The sequence below is a fragment of the Anolis carolinensis genome, chromosome 3, assembly GCF_035594765.1.
Source record: "Anolis carolinensis isolate JA03-04 chromosome 3, rAnoCar3.1.pri, whole genome shotgun sequence".
NCBI classification, from domain to species: Eukaryota; Metazoa; Chordata; class Lepidosauria; order Squamata; family Dactyloidae; genus Anolis; species Anolis carolinensis.
The window spans coordinates 35,001,658-35,025,495 of record NC_085843.1 but is presented as its reverse complement, the minus strand read 5'-3'; the positions used below and the strand labels follow the sequence as shown (position 1 = coordinate 35,025,495).

The 23,838-nt window shown below is 46.4% G+C and overlaps 2 protein-coding genes across 4 annotated transcripts in view; one reads left to right on the top strand and one right to left on the bottom strand.

Moving 5' to 3' along the window:
- The window catches only part of LOC100554350 (neurobeachin), a 385,661-nt gene that overhangs the window by 197,149 nt on the left and 164,674 nt on the right, over positions 1-23,838 (bottom strand). For all 3 annotated transcript variants that reach the window (XM_016992607.2, XM_008107912.3, XM_062974715.1), the window contains one exon: positions 17,221-17,357. In XM_016992607.2, coding sequence (XP_016848096.2) covers positions 17,221-17,357 — 137 coding nt within the window. The remainder of the gene's footprint in view (positions 1-17,220; positions 17,358-23,838) is intronic.
- mab21l1 (mab-21 like 1) lies at positions 10,439-14,601 on the top strand. Its single transcript, XM_008107909.3, has one exon. The coding sequence runs from the start codon at positions 11,941-11,943 to the stop codon at positions 13,018-13,020; it is 1,080 nt and encodes a 359-aa protein (XP_008106116.1). The 5' UTR covers positions 10,439-11,940; the 3' UTR covers positions 13,021-14,601.

Sequence of the window (23,838 nt, the reverse complement as noted above, 5' to 3'; positions counted from 1 at the left end):
TTGCCTTTCCTGATCCTACCCAGCTTTAACAAATTACTTTTTAAATACTGTGGTGCAATGAAAAACAGTGAATAGAATCTGTTTGAAAGGCTTTGGTCAAACCCTGTTCAAAAGGCCTTGGATCTAGGACATGATCTTTCAAGTTGTCTGCCCTTATTGTGGTAAAATGATGCACCATTCTTTTCAAACTGCAAAACCTCTGCACCATGTTGACTTGAAATGATGAACTGTGATTGGAGGCAGGGAGACCCTGTATCCTTTTGCATCAAGTGACATGTGGAAAAAGAATCTTTTCATGCACAAATATACACATGCCTTAACCTGCTCCTTGATAAGCATCCTGGGAAACATGCAAGCGTCCCTACTTTCTCCCTGATATGCCCTCCTCTGAAATTGAGACTAATTAATCATGCAACTGTAATGATGATGAATACAGCATAAACTGTTCCCAAGACATCTCAAGAAAAGCACCTGGTTGGAGTGACCCTAAAAGGTCAGTAGACAAAATTATCTTTTGCGCAAGGCAAGCTAATTCTTTTTATACCAGGTTTGTTATATTTTTAATAACCATTGCTCTCATAATACTTTCCATCAATTTGCCTAGAACAAAAGTTAGCTGACTAGTGTGTAGTTCCTAGGCCTCTTTTAAGGTATTATACTGGCCACTTTCTCATTTTTTGATGAGGAGGATGCTTTTTTGCAACACATTGCTCCCATAGTTCAGATACTTCATAGTTTCTGGGGTATCTGGGGTGAATGGCAGCGAGCCATTACTCTCAGGTGTAAAATGGGGTGGGGTTAGAGACAAAAAAGGAAAAAGAGAAAAGAATGTGAAACAGCCTATACAGGAGAGTAAACAAGAAGTGAACATAGGTAATAAAATTAATACAAATCTATACTGCAATAAATGTAAAATGCCAGCAGACACTTTGCTGTTTTTGGTAAAGCAGCAAACAAAGGGAAAGGAAATGGAAGGGCAGCTAATATCATAAAAATCTAGTGATTCATTAGTACTAACTAATGTCAGTGAGCACAGCTAGAAAAAGACCATAGGTGCTAGCTTCAGATTTTCATAAGACTGCATCAGTTTGCTTGAAACAAAGGTTGCAGATTGCTAGAAATAGAAAATGCCTCAAGGTCCATGTTACCACCTGTCTCTCCTTCTTTGGATTATACTGATATACAAGCTCAGTGTGAACAATTATATTATCCAGCCAGAAAAAGTGGAGAGGGAAAATATGACATTTCATATTTGAACCACACATTGCCTTTTGGGAAGAGTCTGTTGAGTATTACTACATGGATAATCCCAAGTCACTTCTTCTTGAATATTCACATTTGGAGTTGTAATTTCCACTTAAATTCATTTGACATCAGAATAATTCTAGCATTAAAGAACATTTCCTAAAGAACAGTTTTCAAAAATGTCTACAAAAGTCATTATCAGGAAAGGCCCTTTTAAAAGCAGAATTTATATGAAAGATCAGAGATATTTGGTAGAATCTGAATTAGTAATGCTAATGATTATGTCATCCCAATTCAGGAATTGTCAGGACCATGGAGCCAGATGAGGATGAGGTGGGTTTCCTCCTAGCAGCAGAAGCTGAGGCTCAGGAAGAACAGCCTTATGCTACTAAGGCTGAGCAGGATCAGGCCTTTCCAGGAATTGAAGCACATGAGTTAGATCAGGAGGAGGAGGAAGAACAGGCATTGGCTCGCCAGCCCGATTCCAGTTCAGAGTCGATGCCATCTACCTGCAACAGTCGAATCAATTAGCTGAAAGAAGCTGCTAAGTTTTATCAGATGCTGCATAAAAGGCTAGTGTTTGGAGCAGTTGACTGCTGAAGGCAAACGTTTGGTGCTGCAGTTATGAATCCTTAATGCCTTTGTACTTTGTTTGGGCATTAGACTTGTACTTTGAACCCTGGACTATGACTTGGATATCAGAACTGGACTTGCAATAAACTTATGTGTATTTTGACCTTTTGGAATGGACATTGGAATTTGGCTTGGTGGCTCCTGTTTACTGAATTGCCTGAAGTGTTAAATCCTGGACTGCCTCTGACCACTCTTAGAAGAAAGGCTGAGACCGCTGACAGGAATACTCGCAATGATCCACAATTATTAAAATGGAAACATTAACTCTATACAGAAGCCTATGGATAGTCAGAACCAGCCCACTTTAGTACAACATAGTTTACAAGTACACTTCTATATGCCAATATTTGTGCAGGAAACCAATACTCCTCAATCCCCAAGGATACCTCAGTTCCCATGTACAGGGAAGTCCAGAGGCCATATAACTGCCAGTCTGTCAAGACTACTGAACTGCAAGAAACTCTTTTTAAAAAGATGCCCCAAGGCTTATGACATTTGTGTGAATGTGGTTAACATACCTCCTATCAATCACAAGGGGTTTTTTTCCCTATGGAGTCTGGACCTTGACTTAGATGAACTTAGTCACCAGTTTATTAGAACAATAATTTCAAAAAATATATGAGGTGTAGCAGTATGGAAGTGACGAGTGACAGAGTGCTCTCAAATTTGCTTTGAACTGTACACTATATTCATTACACTTCTAAAAATCATATATAGAATAATTTACTCCATTACAACATTTCAGTGACCTATGCATTTAAGAACCTGACAGCATAATCCTATATATGTCTACTCAGAAGAAAGTTCTAGTGTGTTCATTGCAAACGTACATCCTGGTAAGTCTATAAGATTGCACAAAATACTAATGTTTTGAAAGTTCCAAATAACATTCTAGCATTAAAATACCAATTTCCAAATTCCCTGTTCCAAATTCTAGATTTCCGTTCAAGAATTTTAACATGTGCAAAAGAGCTTTGCATTTGAAAGCCAGATGGCTTATGAGGATAAATAGCCATTTACATGCTCTTTAATCAGAATTGGGAGGTTTCAAATCAGAAATATTTAGAATATTATGGATAATATAATATAGGATAATATAATACTGTGGAACTCCCTCTCTAGTGGGATTAGATTGGCCCCTTCCCTCCTGTCATTTCGCAAACAAATGAAAACTTGGCTTTGGGAGCAAGTATTTGGCCCAGCATAATTATCTGTGCAATACAGTTAGAATTGGCTTTGGGTTGATGAATATGATTATCTTATTATCTGGCTTTGGATCTATGCACAATAATCGTCTGATGTTTACATATGTTGTTTTAATGTTGTTTAAAATTGTTGTTTAATTACCCCCCCCCCCCATTATATACAGCAAGGTTTGCTTTCTGGATTTTTTTATGCATATTTTCAAGATATGTAGAATCAATGGATATGGAGGGTCACCTCTAAGTATACTTATTGTATTACTTCTTGAGTGGAACAACTGATCTTTTGGTACGTTCTCATGTTATGTCTGAAACTTACCTGTTTCAAAAGCAGTTTGTCATACACCACAATGAGGGCTAGTAGTGAGTAGTGGGGGGACTCTGGAGAAGGAGTTCCATAAATATATTTAGTTTAGTCTAAAGGATCTTCTTTCACACCTACATGGTCTTAACAAGTGGATGATTCCTCGGATGCGCAAATCCCAGTATTAAAAAGAGGCAACAGAGTTCACAGAGACTAGTAGGGAGCTGATGAAATCTACTGCAATATATTTTAGGTGGAGGGGAGGGAATTGTGCAGCCTTCCAGATATCATTGAAGTATGAGTCCAGATTTCTTCAGAATGGCTATCCTAGCTAAGACTGCTGAAAGTTATATTCCAACAACATCTTTGGGGTTTCATAGTTCCCATCTGTGCTTTAGATGTTGCAGAAAAGCTCAGTCCATACCATGGAACAAGCCAACACAGAAGTTTAAACCACAGAGGTGTGAAATGGAAATACTTGAGTTTAAGGTCATGAATTTGAAATTTACGCCACACTGAAATTTGTGGGATTTAATTGCTTGTATGGCATGAATTTCTGTGATACTTGATTCGCTTTACTGTGCTTGGAGGCTATTTTGATTGAAATAGCAATGTACTTATTTTCAAAGACTGTGACTGGGAGCACACATTCCTACATCAGAGGTCACTGAATTTGCAGGTGGGAGCTGTGTACAAAATGCTTGTAAATACAATAATACAGAGACTGATCCATAGTGTGTGGTACTGAAAATTATATGCCAGTGAAATAAAAACCAGTGAGGTGTTGACCCATGGGGTTCTGCATAGTACCATAAATGGATACTGATTTCAGTATTATACTACTGATTTCAGCAGTTAAAAATGCCAAAATTCTTATTTGGAGTGAAATCAATAGGACTAATAAGTAAACATTTTAAAATTTTCTTAAAGCGAAATCAAAACCATTCAGACCTCATGCTCTGCAATAACTACTGTGGGTTGTATTGGGAAATTGAAGGATATTTGATGTGATTAAAATCCCCTCTGATAATTTGTGCACATTTATTTTAATATCTATTTGGCTACTGCTGCAGTATTTTCCCCTTTTTGTTTTACAATACATTTCTAATCATTTTTAGCTTCCTCTTAAACAATATATTTGAGAAATCTTGTTTGTAAGAAAGATTACTTTAAGCTTTCAAAGCTGTTTATCCAACACATGCTGCTTTATTTTCAAGGTCAGTATTGAATATTTTAGTTGCTTAATCATATACAAGATGAAGCAATAATGAGAGTTCTGTTGGATGACCCACTACAGATGCAGTAGATTAAAGAGAGCTAATCCCTTCTGAGTCTATAGACCATTCTAGGTTCAGGGGGGAAAAGAGCATTCTTAAAGTAGGATATTTAAAGCATCACTGCTGGACTGCTTAACTAAAACCTGGCATGCTGAGAATGTCTTTTTTGATGCTTTGGAACAGATCTAGACAAATCAGCTAGTGCAGTCCCTTTTTTTGCAATGTAAAGGTCTCTGTGTGCATTTATTTCAAAACTGATTCTTCAAATAACAGTGTTTTAAACATTTATACAAGGGGGAAAATGTAAGTTACAAACTCAATAGCTAGTGCCAGTGAGTAGACCCACTGAATAAATGTGATTTACACATGTATTGATTTACTATTCAATAATTGATTCAATGTGTCTACTCTCACTGGGATCAGCAATTGGCTTTGGGTAGTAGTTATAGTTGCTAAGCATTCAAACAGCACAGTCTAGTAAAAGCATCGTGTCTAGGTTTATTCTGATACAGCTAATCTGTATGAATGGACATACACAACATGGCACAATCCTACTGATGCCTACTCAGAAGTAAATGCCATTGCTTTCAATGGGGCAGATGTGTAAACAGCGGCAGCCTAAGGCTAATAGTCCCATACTCAATTTACTGGAAGCCAATTCCATGGAAGGGCTTAAGTCTGAGAAGTCATCTATAGGATAATACTGTAAGTGATAGTTTTTCCCCCTTTTCCACTATGTGGTATTGATCTACATAACGAGGAGGAGGAGGAGGAGGAGGAGGAGGAGGAGGAGGAGGAGGAGGAGGAGGAGGAGGAGGAGGAGGAGGAGGAGGAGGAGGAAATGCACTGGCCAGATTTATTCTTCCCTGCAATATTGGGCTTGAGGCATAAGGGCTAATGACACTTCTCAGTCAGAGATCAGGGGATCCAGGCCCAGGCCCGGGGCATCTTCTTCACTATATTGCTGCAAAGACAATCCACAAGTTCACCTTGAATAGAGCTGTTTTCATTCCAACAAAGCTGAAAGATGCCATTTAAAAAGCCATTGGAGAAAGCACAAAGGAGTGACTAGAGATCTTTGCCAAATGTGTAAAAATGAACGGTGATTATATCTATGTTTGGTATTAAATGTGTACACACAGTCCTAACATACCCAGAAGTATGAATCTTCCCTCTCTAGAGTGTCTTTTCCAACCACTAGAACTGATTCAAAACACTATCTATATAACAAATAACATGTCAAGTGAATGTGGTGTATTGTCTCAAAATTATAAATTTAAGAAGGATTGAGGAACCCACTTTATCCCTTTATTCCATCCTCTGAAAATTATAGTAAGTAAAATAAATACAAAAATTTGAATTGAGTTTCAATTACATTAGAAAAAGAAATGTACATTTTGGTTATTATTTAAAATGCAACAGAATGTATAAGTATGTGTATCTCATCTTGTGTAAAAGGAAATGGTGGAAGGGCTGACAGGATGATATACTATGAAAGGGGGGAAATCATGTTAGAATATCAATGTATTCAATGAGCCTTCAAATCCGCTCCCACAACAGGGTTAAATAATTTAATAAAAAAAAACCCTTCATATTCTGCTTTCACGGTATATAAAAATATACAGATATTAAAATACAACTTTAAACTCAGAATAGTTATGCATATAATCACTGTTTAGTAAGAAATATTATTATCAGCATAAATATTTGCACAATGATATCCATTCTAATAAATCATTTTTTGCCAAGCTATCAGAAAATTACCATTTATTCATCATTTTTCAAAAATCAAGTTGCTGGTTCATAACAAAATATTTCCATGGACACATTTTTACACCCTGGAGTAACAAAGGATAAATGCTGCAAAAGCAAAAGCAAAAAAAAAAAACCCTTTAGATTAATACTTGAGAACTATAGTTCCAGTACAAATTATAAAACTGGGTAGAACTATACAAAAAGTAAAAGGAAAATGTGACTAAATCTTAATGATCCAATTCTTAGCTTTGTCTATATCTTAGATTACTTACACAATGAATTAATTACTAATCAGTATCTTAACACAATTTTTCTCAATCACGGGCTGTACCTCTAAGGCCAAAATGGAAAACCAACATTCAGTTTATATCAGGATTTAAAAAGGATGAGCAGTTTTAGTATGTGTTTTAACACAGGTGCATAAATTGGGCGTGAGAATCACTCCAAAAATAAACACCTGGATTTATACTGTTCCTCCATAATTCTAGGTAATAATAATAATAATAATAATAACTAGGTAATTTTATGACAAGTCAAGAAAGCATTTGTGAACATTCAGTTCAATGCTTTAATTATGACAGAACATTTGGGATGAATGTAAAATTAGGTCAATTTGTTTTTCAACAGGCCTATAAATACAAGCCTAAGAAAACCCAGATTTTGGGCCATTTCTTTTTTTAAAATGGCCAAGTCCTCACTGACCTTTGCAACGACACCAGTTTTAAACATCCTCAAAGCTCCTGAACAGCAACCAAATTTCCTACAATATGTCTAATAATATGTTAAATTCTGTATCTCATAAACGTGTCATGTTATAATCCTACATAGTTAAGGGCCTTTCATATTTCAAATCTGAACCAAAGTGGCCAATTTAAAAATTAATAAAACCACGATATGAAAAACAACCCGCAATGGGCAACCTGGTGAAATCAGTGAAATGTGCTACAAGGGTCCATCGCGGACCTACATAGAAGAAAGTCGGAATATCCTGGATCTTAAGTCTCATGAAAGTGAAGGCAGGGGGATAAGGGATGTCAACATCTGAGTGATCCCTGTTTAACTGGTTGGGTTGACATCCAATTGCCGTCGCCTGTGTCATAATACAGATGATAGCACTGAAATACACCCAATAATCTTCGCTATGAGGTCCTATGAGGTCTAAAAGACCGTCTCACTGATTTGCAGCCCAGCACCCCGAAGAACAGCGCCTCTGCTTTGAATTTGCTCTTTCCTACGACGGAAACGTCCCTATGACAGAAGGCAGGGGAATGTAAGGGCTTCCCCGCGGAAGGGAGAACGAAGGCGAAGGCGGGTGGCAGAAGCCCTGGTGACGCCTTTGTCTCAGGGTGATTCAGACGTGCTGAGTTGCGCGTCTGCTCAGGAGGCTCCTCTCAGGTCTGCCGAGAAAGGACACTTGGAAATGGTGACCTGAATGTTATCTGTTGGGGAGAAGCAATGCCTCTTGGGCTCCTGCCCAGCAAGCGCCGGAATAAGGACGCCCCCCTCCTGCAGCCCTCCTGCAGCCGAGGCAGACCCTCTCCTGCCTTTGCTCCTCTCAAGTCTCCTCCGCACTACAACTCCTTGCAGACCCTCTGCCCCTTCCTCTCCTCTCGCCTGGATAGCCGCCCTCAAGGGGCGCGTCTACGCTCTGGAGCTAATGCACTTTGACACCACTTTCACAGGCATGGTGCAAGGCGAGGGAATCCTAGGATTTGCCGTTTGGTGAGCCTCCAACATTGTAAAACTCGGTATGCGTATGGAATCGTGGCATCCATAGGTTTAAGCCTCCCTGTCAAAGAATGATGGGCCTCCTCAAATGAAACGACGACTCCCGGGATTCCAAAGTACTGAGCCATGGCAGTTAAACCGGTGTCAAACTGCGCTAATTCGACGTAGGGATTCATCCCTAGCGCTCAACAGGTGGAAGTGACCCAGAAGACAGCAAGCCAGAAGCTTTTTCTCTCAGAAGCCAGTGAAAGGCGTCCCAGGGGTCTCTCTCTCTCCCCTCTTCCGAAGCGCGAGTTTCATTTCGTTGGGCGGTCCAGAAGAAACGGGGCAAGGAGCCTCTTCACAAGACCCGGAGTCCCGAGAAGCGTGGAAGGGCCTGGATGCCGCTGGCGGCCCTTCCCCAGTCGCCGGGATACAGACACAGCCCCCCGCCAGACCTCGCAGCAGACTCCGCCGTTTCCTTTTCTGGCTTCTGTTATGCTGCTTGGTCCCTGGCAGCCCTCCTCGCCCTCCAGCCCACGCGTCGATCCGCAGGGAACGTGCTCGGTTCTTTCAGCGAGAGCGGGGCTTCTTCCAGAGGGAAAGCCTTTGGGAAAACGTGTCCACGAGGCTGCAAGCCCCTTCCTCCTTGGGTCGACCGGGGGGACTTCCTTCTGCACGGCGTCCCACTTCTGTTCCCATGGAGACGCCCGAAGGAAGGAACCCTGAGCTCCGAAGCGAAGGAGGCATCAGAGACCCCCGAAGCTGGATGTCTTGCAGGGGAGGAGAGATTCAAAAGCCCGCCGTGGCTATTGGTGTCAAATGAAGCACAGAGATCAACGAGCTCTAAACACAATCTTCAGGGTATTAATCTATTGCCTGAGATCTTCACGAATGCCACCGGGTTTGCTTTAAGAGTAATATATATTTTGTAGAACTAATGCCAAACTGTGTGGTCCAAGGCAATCACGGCCGGAATCACTGGGTTGCTGTGAGTTTTCCGGGCTGTTTGACCACGTTCCAGAAACATTCTCTCCTGACGTTTCGCCCACATCTATGGCAAGCATCCTCAGAGGTTGCCTCCACCTGAGAATCAGCCATAGCAGAGCACTTGATGGACCAGCCTGGACATAGCATATTATTTGAGAACACAGAAATGCCGGACCGCTCTAACAACCACAACTACACAGAGAAGTTATTGAAATCCACAAGCATGTGGACAGTTTCAACAGAAAGGAGGAAACCATGGAAATGAACAAAATCTGGCTACCAGTGTTTTAAAAAAATTCCTACACCAGGTATGGGCAAACTTGGGGCCTCCAGCTGTTTTGGACTTCAGCTCCCACCATCAGGACAGTAAATAAAGAACAACATTCAAAAACAGGGGAATTCCAGACAGGAAACTATCAGGGCCAGCTAACACCTCCCAACAAAGGATTCCCCCAGGCGGGAATCAGCCAGATCTTGAAGCTGATAGGCCATTAAATGCTAATTAATTCACACTTGCCTCCAACACACAAGAATTCTTTCTCCCACCCTGGACCTTCCATAGATATATAAACCTTCCTTGCTTAGTTTCCAACAGACCTCAAACCTCTGAGGATGCCTGCCATAGATATGGGCAAAACGCTAGGAGAGAATGCTTCTGGAACATGGCCATACTGCCCGGAAAACTCACAGCAACCTAATGCAAAACTGCTCTGGCTCAGTGCAAAGGAGTCCTGGGATGTGTAATTTGGTGAGACACCAGCACTCTTCGGTAGAGGCTAAAGGTCTTGTCAAACCACAGCTCCCGGGATTCCAGAACATGAAAAGAATCGCAGTTACAGTGGCGGCAAACTGCATTAATTCTGCAGTGTTGATTAGGCATGGGCAAACTTGGGCCCTCCAGGTGTTTTGGACTTCAGCTCCCACCATTCCTCACAGCCTCAGGCCCCTTCCTTTTCCCCCTCAGCCGCTTATGCGGAAAGGAAAGGGCCTGAGGCTGTGAGGAATGGTGGGAACTGAAATCCAAAACACCTGGAGGGCCCAAGTTTGCCCATACCTGGTGTAGGGAGACACCCCTTGTAGCCCAAGTCTCAACAGCACAAGGAAGAAGAGAAACCCGCTCTGTTGTCTTTAGGATTGACTATGACATCCCACTGCTTTCCAAGACTTAATTGTGGAGATCCAAGGGGGCCGGGGTCGCTTTCCGAAGCCACTGGCGGAAGGAGGGGGAGCCAGTCCCCAAGCTCCTCCCCGCCCCCGAAAGAAAGTGTGCTTCCTCCTCAGAGGAAGGAAAGCCTCTGCACCAAGGAGGGGAGCTCCTTTCACGCCCGCAGCGCCTTCCCCTGGAGGAAGGGGAAGCCTGTTCCACGAGTGGGAGCGGCCTCTCCTGACCAACTGTTGCCCATTTCTTAAAACCTATTCGGACCTCACAGACGCCATAAAACCGCACGACCTGATACTTATTTGTAATGGGTTAAATAAACTCATGTGCCGCCAGGACTGCTGGAATCCAGGGAGTGGGGTGAGCTCCTCTCTGTCAGCTCCAGCTTCCTATGCGGAGACATGAGAGGCCTCCCACAGGATGGTAAAACATCCGAGCGTCCCCTGGGTAACGTCTTTGCAGACGGCCAGAGGTGGCTTGCAGTTTCTCAAGTCGCTCCTGACACGGAAAAAAGACTTATTTCAGCCAGAAGAAGGCGAGATCCCCGTCTAAACTCTCACGGGACCTAACACGGGCAATAAGGCAACTCCTTTGCTAGTAAGCAAGGTGGATGCTGCCCGCCAGAAACAGAAACGCAATCCGGACAAGCCCCAGAGCTGGTCAACTCAGCCCTGTGTTAGTAGTAATGCCACAACATCCACGTCCATCGATTCCCACTTGTCCCGTCAACGGAGGCAGGAAAGGCCTTCCCTGAGGGCTTCTGTCCCACCTCCCCATAGCTCTGACTCATCATCAGGGAAAGCCCTGCCTGTCGGGAGTAGACCACGCCGGCAGAAGGCCCTTTGGCCAGCCTTGGCTCTCCTCCTCCTCCTCTTGCGCTCTCCTTCCTTCCAGGAACCAGGCGCCTCTCCACGTCCCCTTGCAGCCAGTCTTGCAGCGTCAGAGGCGGCGTCCTCTCTCCACTCCACGGGCGAGGGCCCGACTTGGCTGGCTTTGGGGTGCGTGTCCTGCCTCCTTCTCACCCCTCTCCTCCTCTACGAGAGGGATTAATTCAGCGGCGGCCCGGAGCCCAGCGAGGCGGCCGTGACGAGCCCAGTGGCGATTGGCCGCCCGCCCGCCTGGCCCTGCCTTTATAATTTCCACCCGAGTGCATCTGGGCTCTTAGGCAGGCGGGCAGGAGGCTCCTTCGGATAGAGAGAGAGAGGCGCAGACCCACGCGAGAGAGGGAGCGCGCACGCACCTCCACACTCACACACACACAGGCGCGCGCCCCGAGAGACACCAGAAAGGCAGGCAGAGAGAGAAAGAGAGAGAGGGCGAGAAAGGAGAGCACTTTGCTCCCAACCCACCAGTGGCAACTTGCAGAAGAAGCACAGTCCCACGCAGCGGGTCAGTTCTGCATCTCCTTGGAGTGGGTTTTGATGTGGTTTCCCCAACTTTCGACCGAAAGAAGCCTACTTTGTGGGTGCTTGTGGGGAAGCCTTGAGGATCTGAACCGGGGCTGAGGAGGAGGCGCCCGGCGGCGGAGAGGAGCAGCGCCTGCCTCGGAGGAGGAGGAGGAGGAAGAGGCCCCGATTCCCGCTGCCGCCGCCCCCGCGCCTGCCAGCCGCGTTGGATCCCAGCGCCTACTGCGAGACTCCGGTCTACAACCCGGATCTCTGCCCCAACATGATCGCGGCGCAGGCCAAGCTGGTGTACCACCTGAACAAGTACTACAACGAGAAGTGCCAGGCGCGCAAGGCGGCCATCGCCAAGACCATCCGCGAGGTGTGCAAGGTGGTCTCGGACGTGCTGAAGGAGGTGGAGGTGCAGGAGCCGCGCTTCATCAGCTCCCTCAATGAGATGGACAACCGCTTCGAGGGCCTGGAGGTGGTCTCGCCCACGGAGTTCGAGGTGGTGCTCTACCTCAACCAGATGGGCGTCTTCAACTTCGTGGACGACGGCTCGCTGCCCGGCTGCGCGGTGCTGAAGCTGAGCGACGGGCGGAAGCGGAGCATGTCTCTTTGGGTGGAGTTCATCACGGCCTCGGGCTACCTGTCGGCGCGCAAGATCCGCTCGCGCTTCCAGACGCTGGTGGCGCAGGCCGTGGACAAGTGCAGCTACCGCGAGGTGGTCAAGATGGTGGCGGACACCAGCGAGGTCAAGCTGCGCGTCCGCGACCGCTACGTGGTGCAGATCACGCCGGCCTTCAAGTGCACGGGCATCTGGCCCCGCAGCGCGGCCCACTGGCCCCTGCCGCACATCCCCTGGCCGGGCCCCAACCGCGTGGCCGAGGTCAAGGCCGAGGGCTTCAACCTGCTCTCCAAGGAGTGCCACTCGCTGGCCGGGAAGCAGAGCTCGGCCGAGAGCGACGCCTGGGTGCTCCAGTTCGCCGAGGCCGAGAACCGGCTCCAGATGGGCGGCTGCCGCAAGAAGTGCCTCTCGCTCCTCAAGACGCTGCGCGACCGGCACCTCGAGCTGCCCGGCCAGCCGCTCAACAACTACCACATGAAGACGCTGGTCTCCTACGAGTGCGAGAAGCACCCGCGCGAGGCCGACTGGGACGAGGCCTGCCTGGGCGACCGCCTCAACGGCATCCTGCTCCAGCTCATCTCCTGCCTCCAGTGCCGCCGCTGCCCGCACTACTTCCTGCCCAACCTCGACCTCTTCCAGGGGAAGCCGCACTCCGCCCTCGAGAACGCCGCCAAGCAGACCTGGAGGCTGGCCAGGGAGATCCTCACCAACCCCAAGAGCCTCGAGAAGCTCTAGGCCGGAAGAGGAGCCGCGGGGGAAGGGGCCCTCCGTTGAGACTCGCCTTTGCCCCGCCACAATCCCGCGTCGCCGTTGCCCTCGCCGTTCTCAAAACGCCTTTTGTTTTCCCTTCTTCTTTTGATCACCTGGGGAAATAAAATGTCTGTCTGGAAAGAAAATGTTTGTCGCTTCCGGAACATGGCCATACAGCCCGGAAAACTCACAACCCTGTGATCCCGGACAACACAGGTTTCGCTTCTCTCACGCCAACCGCCAAGATCAATGTTTTGAAAATTCTCTCTTTTTCCCCATTCCAAATCCGCCGCTACTATATGAGGGAAGGAGGGAGGAAGGGGCTCTCCATTGAGACTGTCCTTTGGCCGAGGGAAGGCCAGGCGTCGTCCACACCACACACCACTCGCCGCAAACTCGTAGCAAGTAGCACCGCTTTCCCTGCTCACCAAACGGATCACCATTTTCAAAAGTCTGTCGAGAAAATAAACGCCTCTTGTTTTCCCTTCTTCTTCTTATCACCAATCACCCAAGAAATTTGTGCAGGAGATAGGCCTCCCACATGATAGTAAAACATCAACACTTCCTTGGAGAAGACAAATTCTCTCACACCAGAAGCGGCTTGCAGTTTCTCAAGTTGCTCCTGACACAGAAAAAAACCCCGGGATTTAAAAAGTCTGTCGGGAAAGAAAATGTTTTGGCTTCCCCTCACGCCACCCGCCAGGATCAACCTTTTGAAAAGTGTAGTTTTTAACCCCCATCCCAAACCCGCAGCTATTATGACTAAAACTCGTTTCTTTTCGGTCGGAAAATCAAAAGCGCGCCTTGTTTTGTTTCCTTCGCTTCCTTCCCTTCCTCCTCGTCCTCCTGACTTGGGAAAGGCAATCTGGGCTGCCACTGAACCTGACTGTGACCACTCTGCCACCGCAAAGCCAGTCCCATGGAATATAATTTTTGGAGGCCAGCAATTTTGTGTCTGTGTTTTTAAAAAAATTATGAAAAAAAAATTGCCATCATTTCAAGCAAAAAAAAAAAAAAAAAACACCACCAAACACGCCAAGCAAAGAAAGAAGCTCTTCTCACCCGTCATGGACCTTTTAAAAAAAACTTTGTATGGAATATTGTGATCTCACCTTGTCTTTGAAATTGTGGATGTTATTATTAGTGTTTTGTGCTTTTGGTGCAAAGAAGGTACATTGCCGGTTTTTTTGGATGCTTCTGGACATTTTCCACTGAAGAAGATGCCATTCTTTTTTTTAAAAAAAGGTAGACGACATCACGGTACTTTGGTTAATCGTCTTTTGAAGTGTCTCCAAAGTTTACATTTTTCTTTTCTTTCAAATATCTTCTTGCTCGTTCGAATTTCTAACATTCCATAAATATACTTGAAATGTTATTTAAATATATTCAGAAGAAATTTGGGGTTTGTTTGTTTTTTTGCTTATATATAATTGTGAATATTGGAATTATCTATATTGGGGAAAAATGCACTTGAAATACACTGGATAATGATTTTTTTGTGGCTTAAAATTTCTGTTGTTGGTTTTTATTTAATGACAAGCTAATAAAACAAAAAAGGAAACTAAAGATATGGCCAAGCGTTTCAGTGCCAGAATCTCTCTTTAGGTGCTGGACGAGGTCTGCCAGGCCACCCTTACAGAGTGTTTGTAATTTCTTTGTATGAGGAGGTTTGTCTTTTCAATGCTGTGTTGGAATCAATGTGGATCAGGAGCAGCACTGGGCTGGGTTCTGGGGGAAAGCCAGCTCCCTCCGCGGCCCCTTAGCTCAACAGTTTACTTAGCAATACTTTTGTTTTTAAAGGGGGGTAACATTTGCGAAAAAAATCGGGTCCTGGAGGTCATCAGCCTCTGCCACCGTCGGGCCATTATGTGGTCATTAACGGAGCAGCCGCTAGAAAATAAACCTACTCACAGCAACCCCAGTGATTCCAGCAACACAATAAACGGACTTCTAAAATTTACTTGGACATCTAGGCTTCGGGAAAAGCGGAGGGAGAGACACAGATCGCGGGGATCCAGGCCACAATCCGAAGGAGAAGAGCGAGGCTGCCTTTCTCTCCCTCCAGGCAAAAGCGCCGGGAAAAGGCCAGCGCCAGAGGAATGCCTGGACTCGCCCGCCTTCCTCACAGCCCCGGCCCAGCCTTTCCTAGGCGCCGCGGGTGGGACTGCCATATCATGTAGTTTCGGAATACATTTTATGGCAGTCTAGATGGAGCTTTAATCTCGGGCCCAGTCTCATTGGGCCACTGACCCACTTTTACCTCTCCTCTCTCCCAATACAAGGACTTAGCTATACAAACTAGTGCCTGTATGTATATGTATGCGTGTGTGTATATATATACATATATATACATATGAATACATATATTCATATATATATTCATATATGTGTGTGTGTGTATAGCTATACAAACTATTGCCAGGACTTAGCTATACAAATTCGTGCCTATATAATAATAAGAATAATAATAACTATACAAACTATATATTAATTGCCTTTAAAGATCATGGAGGTGATTTAAAGATGCACCCTTCTCTCCAATATAAAACCGTTTGCGTTCTGGGTTGCTGTGAGTTTTCCGGGCTGTATGGTCATGTTCCAGAAACATTCTCCCCTGACGTTTCACCCACATCTATGGCAGGCATCTTCAGGGGTTGTGAGGTATATTAGAAACTAAGCAAGGGCGGTTTGGTTACCAGTATTAAAAAAAACCCTCTAAAATCAGGACAGTAAATAAAGGACCGCACTCTGAAAACTGGAATTACAGGCAGGAAAAAAAAATCAGGTCCAGCTAACACCTCCCAACAAAGGACTCCCTCAAGCAGGAATCAGCCAGGGTATGAAGCTGCAAGGCTTTTCAGTGCTAATCAGGGTGATTAACTGCAGCATTCACACACTTTCCTCCAACAGACAAGAGTTCTTTTTCCCACCCTGGACCTTCCACAGATATATATAAACCCCACTTGCCTAGCTTCCAACAGACCTCACAACCTCTGAGGATGCCTGCCATAGATATGGGCGAAACCTCAGGAGATAATGATTCTGGAACGTGGCCATACAGCCCAGAAAACTCACAGCAACTCTATTGCCAGAATATAGATATAGAGACATATATATAACAGCTATACAAACTATTGCCAGAAAAAAAATGCGTTTAAAGAACATGGAGGTGATTTAAAGATGTATCCTTCTCTCGGAGAGAATGTTCTATCCGACTGGGCCCCAATATACACACTGACCATTGGGCGCAGTTTCAAACCGGGACTGAAGGAAATGGTTTCAATGTGCGGTTGATTACATAAACCATCCGACACACCAGTTTTGAGGCCCCGGATGGCGACGATCACAGAAGCTACAGCGAGAGCACTGATGATGTGCATGAAGGGCTTTCTTTCTCGCGATTCTGTGGGAGTTTTGTTGTCTGGCCGTGGCAGTTTGAAAGAGATGGACTGAATAGTCAGTGTGGACCAGGCATGGGCAAACTTGGGCCCTCCGGGTGTTTTGGACTTCCACTCCCACCATTCCTAACAGCCTCAGGCCCCTTCCTTTCTCCCCTCAGCCGCTTAAGCATCTCCTTCTCCTTCCTCTCCTCGCTTAAGCGGCTGTCCAAAACACCTGGAGGGCCCAAGTTTTCCCATGCCTGGTGTGGACGGAGCTTATGTTCTTCTGTCTCGAGGCTGGACTTGGTTTTGTGGAAGGAAGCGCGCGCCTCCTGCTCCCGGCCTCCTTCCCCCTTCTCTCCCCAAAACGCGAGGCAGGAAGGGCCTCTCCTCCCTCCCTCGCTTCCTTCCTCGCCTGGCTTCCTCTTCCTCCGCCTCCTTCTCCCGTGGGCCGCCCCATCATCCCGGCTGCCTAGGCTGGAGAGCGGTCCCCCAGGGATTGCTCGGCAATTGGCTTAAGCGCTAAATCTGCCCACGTCCCCACAAAGGCCTTGGGGGGTATGAGAAATAAAGATGGTTTTAAAGACAGAGCGCTCTAGAGTAAGAGAGGATTTCACGTCATTAAGGCACTGCTGGGCTTTTTAATCAAAGAGGAGCAGAGGGAAAGGAAGGGAAGGGAAAGAGAGAGAGAGAGAGAGAGAGAGAACGCTTTGGAGCCTCCCCAGAAAAAAAGAACGAGAAAAAAAGAAAGAGTCCCTTTGGTTCCCCCGGCGGCGCACCTCTCCCCCGCCCTTCCCCAATTCACCTTAGGGTCGATCTTCTTGAAGGCCGGGTCGTCCTCGTCCACTTCGAAGTAGATCTCGGTGGTGGTGATGGAGAGGGTGCCCTTGGCCACCACCACGGGGGCGATGAGCTGCGCCGGCGTGCTGAGCACCACGGGCCCTGCGGAGGAGACAAGAGGCAGGTCAGGCCCGGAGGAAAAGAAGCAGGAAAGGAAGGAAGGAGAAAGCTCTGGTCGGAGTACCCATCCCACCAAGGCCGCCAGGGCAGAGAGAAACTTGAACTACCTTGATTCCTTCCTATGGGACCCCCGAGTTTGTTATTTTGGGAGATCTGGAGCTCTCTGGCTGACAATTCTAAGCAAACTCCCATTAACTGCAAAGGAAAGCAGAGCTGCTGGTGCAGGAGCCCGAGGTCTAGCAAGCTTCACCCCCGAAGGACTCAGCGCAGGGCATCCGATGGGCCCCTGCGCTTCCCAACCCTAGGATGACTGCCTTTTGGATCACTACTTTGGGCCCGTCTGCTTCGACAACTGGATGCAGTGCCGATCCAACACTGATGGAAGTGGTGATGACATGGCTCAAACCACAGAGAATTGGGTTGCAATGAGTTTTCCGGGCTGTATGGCCATGTTCCAGAAGAATTTTCTCCTGACGTTATGGCGGGCAACCTCCGAAGTTGTGAGGTCTATTGGAAACGATACAAGTGGGGTTTATATATCTGAGGAATGTCCAGGGTGGGAGAAAGACCTCTTGTCTGTTGGAGGCAAGTGTGAATGTTGCAACTGGCCACCTGGATTAGCATTGAATGCCCTCTCAGCTTCAAGGTCTGGCTGCTTACTGCCTGGGGGAATCCTTTGTTGGCCCTGATTGATTCATGTTTGGAATTCCTGTTTTCTGAGTGGTGTACTTTATTTACTGTCCCGATTTCAGAGTCCACACAAGCATGTGGACAATTTCAACAGAAAGGAGAAAACCATTAAAATGAACACAATCTGGCTACCAGTATTTTAAAAAAACCCTCTAAAATGATGAGTTTATAATAAAAAATCTTTTATTTAAAAAACTCTAAAATCAGGACAGTAAATAAAGAACACCACTCAGAAAACAGGAATTACAGACATGAATCAATCAGGGCCAGTTAACACCTTCCAACAAAGGATTCCCCCAGGCAGGAAACAGCCAGATCTTGAAGATAAAAGGCTATTCAATTCTAATCCAAGTGGCCAATTGAAACAGTACACTTGCCTCAAACATACAATCGTTTTTTTCTCCCACCCTGGATATTCCACAGATATATAAACCGCACTTACATGATTTCCAACAGACCTCACAACCTCTGAGGATGTTGCAGACGAAACGTCAGGAGAAAATGCTTCTGGAACATGTCCATACAACCCGGGAAAATTCACAGCAACCTAGTGATTCCGGCCATGAAAGCCTTCGACAACCCGCTGAGCATTAATGCCCATGAAGCCCTTTCTTTCGCGTCTCTTTGGGGGAGTTTGGAGTCTGGCCCGCCGTGGTTTGGAGCTAGCTTCGAACTGCATTAAACGCTCAGTGTAGACGGAAATGTGCTGGCTTGAGGGAAAGCAGCCCAGGAAGGCTGACGTGGGAATCGAGGCCACGTCCGGCGCAAGGATCACGGGCCTCCCACTCTTTACAAAGGGCGCCTCAAACACAACAGAACCCGGGGTGGTTCCTACTTCGGAAATCGGTTCCCCGGAATGAACTTCACGAGGAAATGTGCCGTGGTGGCAACATTACGATACAAATCGTGCACTACAACCCCCCTTTTATGATTTTTTTCCAGCACATGCATTAATACAATTCATTTCACCGTTTCAATCAGGCATGGGCAAACTTGGTCCCTCCAGGTGTTTTGGACTTCACCTCCCACCATTCCTAACAGCCTCAGGCCCTTTCCTTTTCCATTTTTCCAAGGGGAAAAAGAAAGGGCCTGAGGCTGTTAGGAATGGTGGGAGTTGAAGTCCAAAACACCTGGAGGGACCCATCCGAGCGCATTCATCCTTGTGTTTACTAGGAAACCCCACAGCATTGTTTAGGGTTGAAATGTTAGACCCTAGTGAGACATAGGGCTTCGGAAGTGGGTTTGGATGCTGCTGCGGGTGCTCCTGACTGTTGGGTTTCATCCCTGAACTGCACAAGTCTCTTGTTATCAAGTTTCCAGGCCTCAATGAGTAACTAGACTAGAAATAAGATTAGGGAGATTCCTCCCCCCCCCCCCCCCCCACATTCCTATGCATGTTTTCCCAGAAAGGTCTTTGTCTTTCCTCAAGAAAAGACTTTCTGGGAAAACAAATTCCAATATTAATGTCAGAAATACGTAGTATGATTTTCCATAGGATTTGTGCTACATTAGAACAGTAAAGACAAATATCACTGAAGTAAAATAAACATTAAATATTAAATAACAAAAAATTGCAACATGTCCAATGAAGTGGTTTAAAACCAGTATAAAAAAGATTAGCACTAAGTACGTCCCAGTCTTCACCCCCCTTTTGATGATGTAGCCATGGAATTCTGTGAGGCCTTCTTAGCTGGCGATGTGGCCATTCCCCACTGTTTTTATGTCTTTCCTTTCTACCTATGAGGATGCACATTTTGCCTCTCTCTCTTTTTAGCTCGTTTAGTAAGTTAGATAGCTCCAAGACCTTTTCTATCAAGAATGTATTTCTTTTACTTCAATAAATATTTTTGACCCTAAAGTTCTGACTCTGTAATCCTAAACCATTCTGAGGAATGGAAGCTTATCTTAGCTCAACACTCATTAAGCTTCTGCTGGCTATGAGGTTTACTTCTGGTACTCTGCTATATTTATGGTGAAATCACCCCAACTGAGGGGTTCAACAGCTCAGATTCACCAACACTGACTGGTTGCTGAAACCCTGGGCTTCTGGAGAAAAGAAGCCCAAGCTTGGCAGACTGGAGCTGGGCCTGGGCTCACCCTTAGGCCACATCTATACTGGTCAATTACTGCCCTTAAATGTGCATTAATTGGCAAGATGATCACATAAGAAATCAAGCTGAGACCCAGGTGGAGGTAACACAAAGCCCAGAGAAAAGGCTTTCTTCCCTGACCTTTAGTGAGAATTTGTTGCTTGAGCACTTGGAAGCAAGCTTCCAAGGTAGACTTGGCCACTGTTCTCCACAGCCTCCCTTGGCACCCCCTTAGTCAGAAATATTGAAAATTAACTAGATATTTTTAATTACAAAAGGTTAAATGGATGCAATGTCTCAGCAAAAGCTCTGTTTCAATATAAGCAGGTGTACCTGTAGCTTAGTAGGCCTCAGTGTTAGGAGGCCTCAATATGTGAGAAGGCCTGGTGTGAGAAGCCCCAGGTTGAAGGCCTCCTGTGAGAAAACTCCTGTTTGAAGCTCATGTGTAAGTTCCGAGTGTGCAAGGAGACTCTGTGAGGGAGAAGCTGTTCATCTGCATGAGGAAGAAGCCCAGCATGGAAGCAAAGAAGGAAGTATAAAGAACTATATTTGAGTTATGGAGGCATTGTTTTTGTAATCAGTTCAACCACATTATTTTGCTACAAAGAAAAGCCTCAAAAGGAAGAGAGAACATCTGTCTGTGTTTTTATTATTTTTATCACTTTTGGCTATTGGTGCTGGGCAGGCCCGTAGCCAGGATTTTGTTTCGGGAGGGGCTGGGATTTTGGTTGGGGAGGGGGGGGGGCTGAGTCTGAGCGGGAGAAGGTCTACCCTAGCAAACCTTTTGTATTGTTATCCCAATACCCCCATGCATATGGGATATATTGAGCATGGTGATCAGATCATGATATGAATAAACATAACAGTTTAAATCATAAATGTAAGGCCTTCTCGCGGACCACCCTGAGAATTTCGGAGGGGGGGGGGGAGGCTGAAGCCCCTCCCCCCTCCCCGCTACATGCCTGGTGCTGGGTCAGGCTGCAGGCTGCTGCTAATCAGTTCCTCTGCTGTACATTTATGGGGAGGGTGTTTTGTGAATAAGCCCACTCGCCCAACGGAGGGGGGGGCACAAACAGGAGGCGTCGTGATGGACATGAGACACTTTCTTCCTGCCCCTTGGTAAGAGTTTGTTGCCTGGGCACTTGGAAGCAAGCTTCGAGGGGCATTAAATAGTCGGAGGCAGACACAGCCTCCCTTCGCACCCCCTTAACCCGCATCAGCCTGTCTGCAGGAGGCAAAGCTTCAAGGAACCCCAAGGCAGCCTTCCCTCCTCTCCTTCCCTCTCCCTTCGCTGCCGCCTTGGACAGCTTTCAAGCCAAGCCCACCAGGGGATGGATAATATTGATACAAACTCTATTTTCGTTCATTTTCTTGTTTTTCCCGGGCCTAATAGGCCGGCTTGGCCTCTTGACCCCAGTCAGCTGATCGGGATCACATGCGTCCCCTTCCTGCCTCCCCTTTTCTCCCTCGCTCTCCTTCTCTCTCTCTCTTTTCCCCACCCCTCCTTCCTCTCTTCCTCCCCCTCTCCCTCCCCAACCGGGCGGCGAAGGGCAGGGGATCGATCCGCAACGGCGCTTTAAAGGCTCATCAATCTTAATCTAGGTTGCTCAAGTAATTATGTGCGATTCTCTCGTGCGATTACAAGTGGATTTGGGTTGCGAGTCCCCAGGCCCCTCGCCTTTGTGTTTCATGGCAAACCTCGCCTCCCTCCCTCTCCCTCCCTCCCCCCATATCCATCCACCCCCCCCCCCCCTCTTTAACCCTTCCTTTACGAGCCAAAAATAAGAAGGCGCAAAGGCGGCTGCGGCTCGGGCGCCGCTGGCTCGTCGATCATTTTTAAAAAGGCGTTTAGTGGGCCTCGCTGGTTCCCAGAAGGAAGCTCGGGTAGTTAACCCAATTACCTCCCCGTTTCCCCGCTTATTATATGGGCAGAAATAAAAGCGAAGCGGCTGGCAGCTCGCGGTCAGGAGGCCAAAGCCTATAACGAGAAATCTTTGCCGAGAGAAACGCCTGACGCTTTGGAGGAAGAGGAGGAGGGAGGGCGCGCCCAGAGAGACTAAACAAGCAAGGACCGTCATCAGAAGGCTTTCCTTTAAAAAAAAACTGCTACTAGGGTGAAATATACTGTCTCTACTTCCAAAATATGCGAGTCATTCCCCCCCCCCAAACTATTCCAACAAACGACCTTGTGAAACCCAATACGGGTCTGCACTAGGCAAAGCCAGCTACTAAAAGGCTCTCTCTCTCTCTCTCTCTCTCTCGAAGCTCGCACGATGTTTCCATTAATATGTTTTTTTCCTGCTCAAAAGGGGAAGGGGGGAGGACGGTGTTTGTCTTCGGAGCCTCGAAATTCTCAAATTATTATTGCCTCCTTGGTAAGGATGGGGTACAGCAGGTATGGGGCAAGCTTGAGCCGTCAGGGTGTTTTGGACTTCAACTCCCACCATTCCTAACAGCCTCAGGCCCCTTCCTTTTCCCCCTCAGCCGCTTATGCGGCTGAGGGGGAAAAGGAAAGGGCCTGAGGCTGTTAGGAATGGTGGGAGTTGAAGTCCAAAACACCCGGAGGGCCGAAGTTGGCCCATGCCTGGGATACAGAATAAGGTTGGGTCTACACTGCCATATCATGCAGTTCGAACTGCGTGATATGCGTCTACTCTACACTGACCAGAATATACAGTTCGAACTAGGTTGCTGTGAGTTTCCCGGGCTGTATGGCCATGTACTTTATTTACTGTCCTGATTTTAGAAAGGAGGAAACCATGAAAATGAACAAAATCTGGCTACTAGTATGAAACAACTCTACAATCAGGACAGTTAATAAAGAACAGCACTCTGAAAACAGGGAAATTCCAGACATGAAACAATCAGGGGCAGCTAACACCTCCCAAGAGGGTCTTCCTCCAGGGGCAAACCAAGAATGGGCAACTTAGAAGTCCCTGAACAGACTCAGAAGCGGAGTGGGCAGATCAAAAGACAACTTGGCAAGGTGGCACTACCTGGAGGAATCCTCCACCTTGTGTGACTGTGGAGCTGAACAAACAACTCAGCACATGTATGCTTGCCCACAATGCCCTGCCTCATGTACGGAGGAGGAGTTGTTTAAAGCTACAGACAATGCGGTTGCTGTTGCCCGCTTTTGGTTCAAAACTATTTAGTTGCTCGTGATTTCTTTTTTTTCTTTTTTCTTTTCCCCCCATTATTTGAAATGTATTTGTTGCACAATGCTTTTGACACGAAATAAACACCTCCCAACAAAGGATTCCCCCAGGTAGAAAGCAGCCAAGCTGCAAGGCCATTCAATGCTAATCAAGGTGATCAATGGCAACATTCATGCTTGCTTCAAACAGACAAGAGTTCTTCCTCCCACTCTGGACATTCCACAGATATATAAACCCCACTTGCCTAATTTCCAACAGACCTCACTACCTCTGAGGATGCCTGCCATAGATGTGGGCGAAACTTCAGGAGAGAATGCTTCTGGAACATGGCCATTCCTCCCGGAAAACTCACAGCAACTCAGTCTGTTTACCATGTCTTGGGAATGCGGATTCGTTATCTATAAATGTTTTATTTTTATTTCTATTTAATATACATATATATATGTTAAAAAGAGGGCGAACGCAGGAAGGAAGAAAAGAGTTTGGACCGCGAGATGCTAGGAATACACGGAGTGGCCCCCAAAT

Bases quoted from the DNA above. Each gene is read 5' to 3' on its own strand.
- mab21l1 (XM_008107909.3), top strand. From the start codon at position 11,941: ATGATCGCGGCGCAGGCCAAGCTGGTGTACCACCTGAACAAGTACTAC.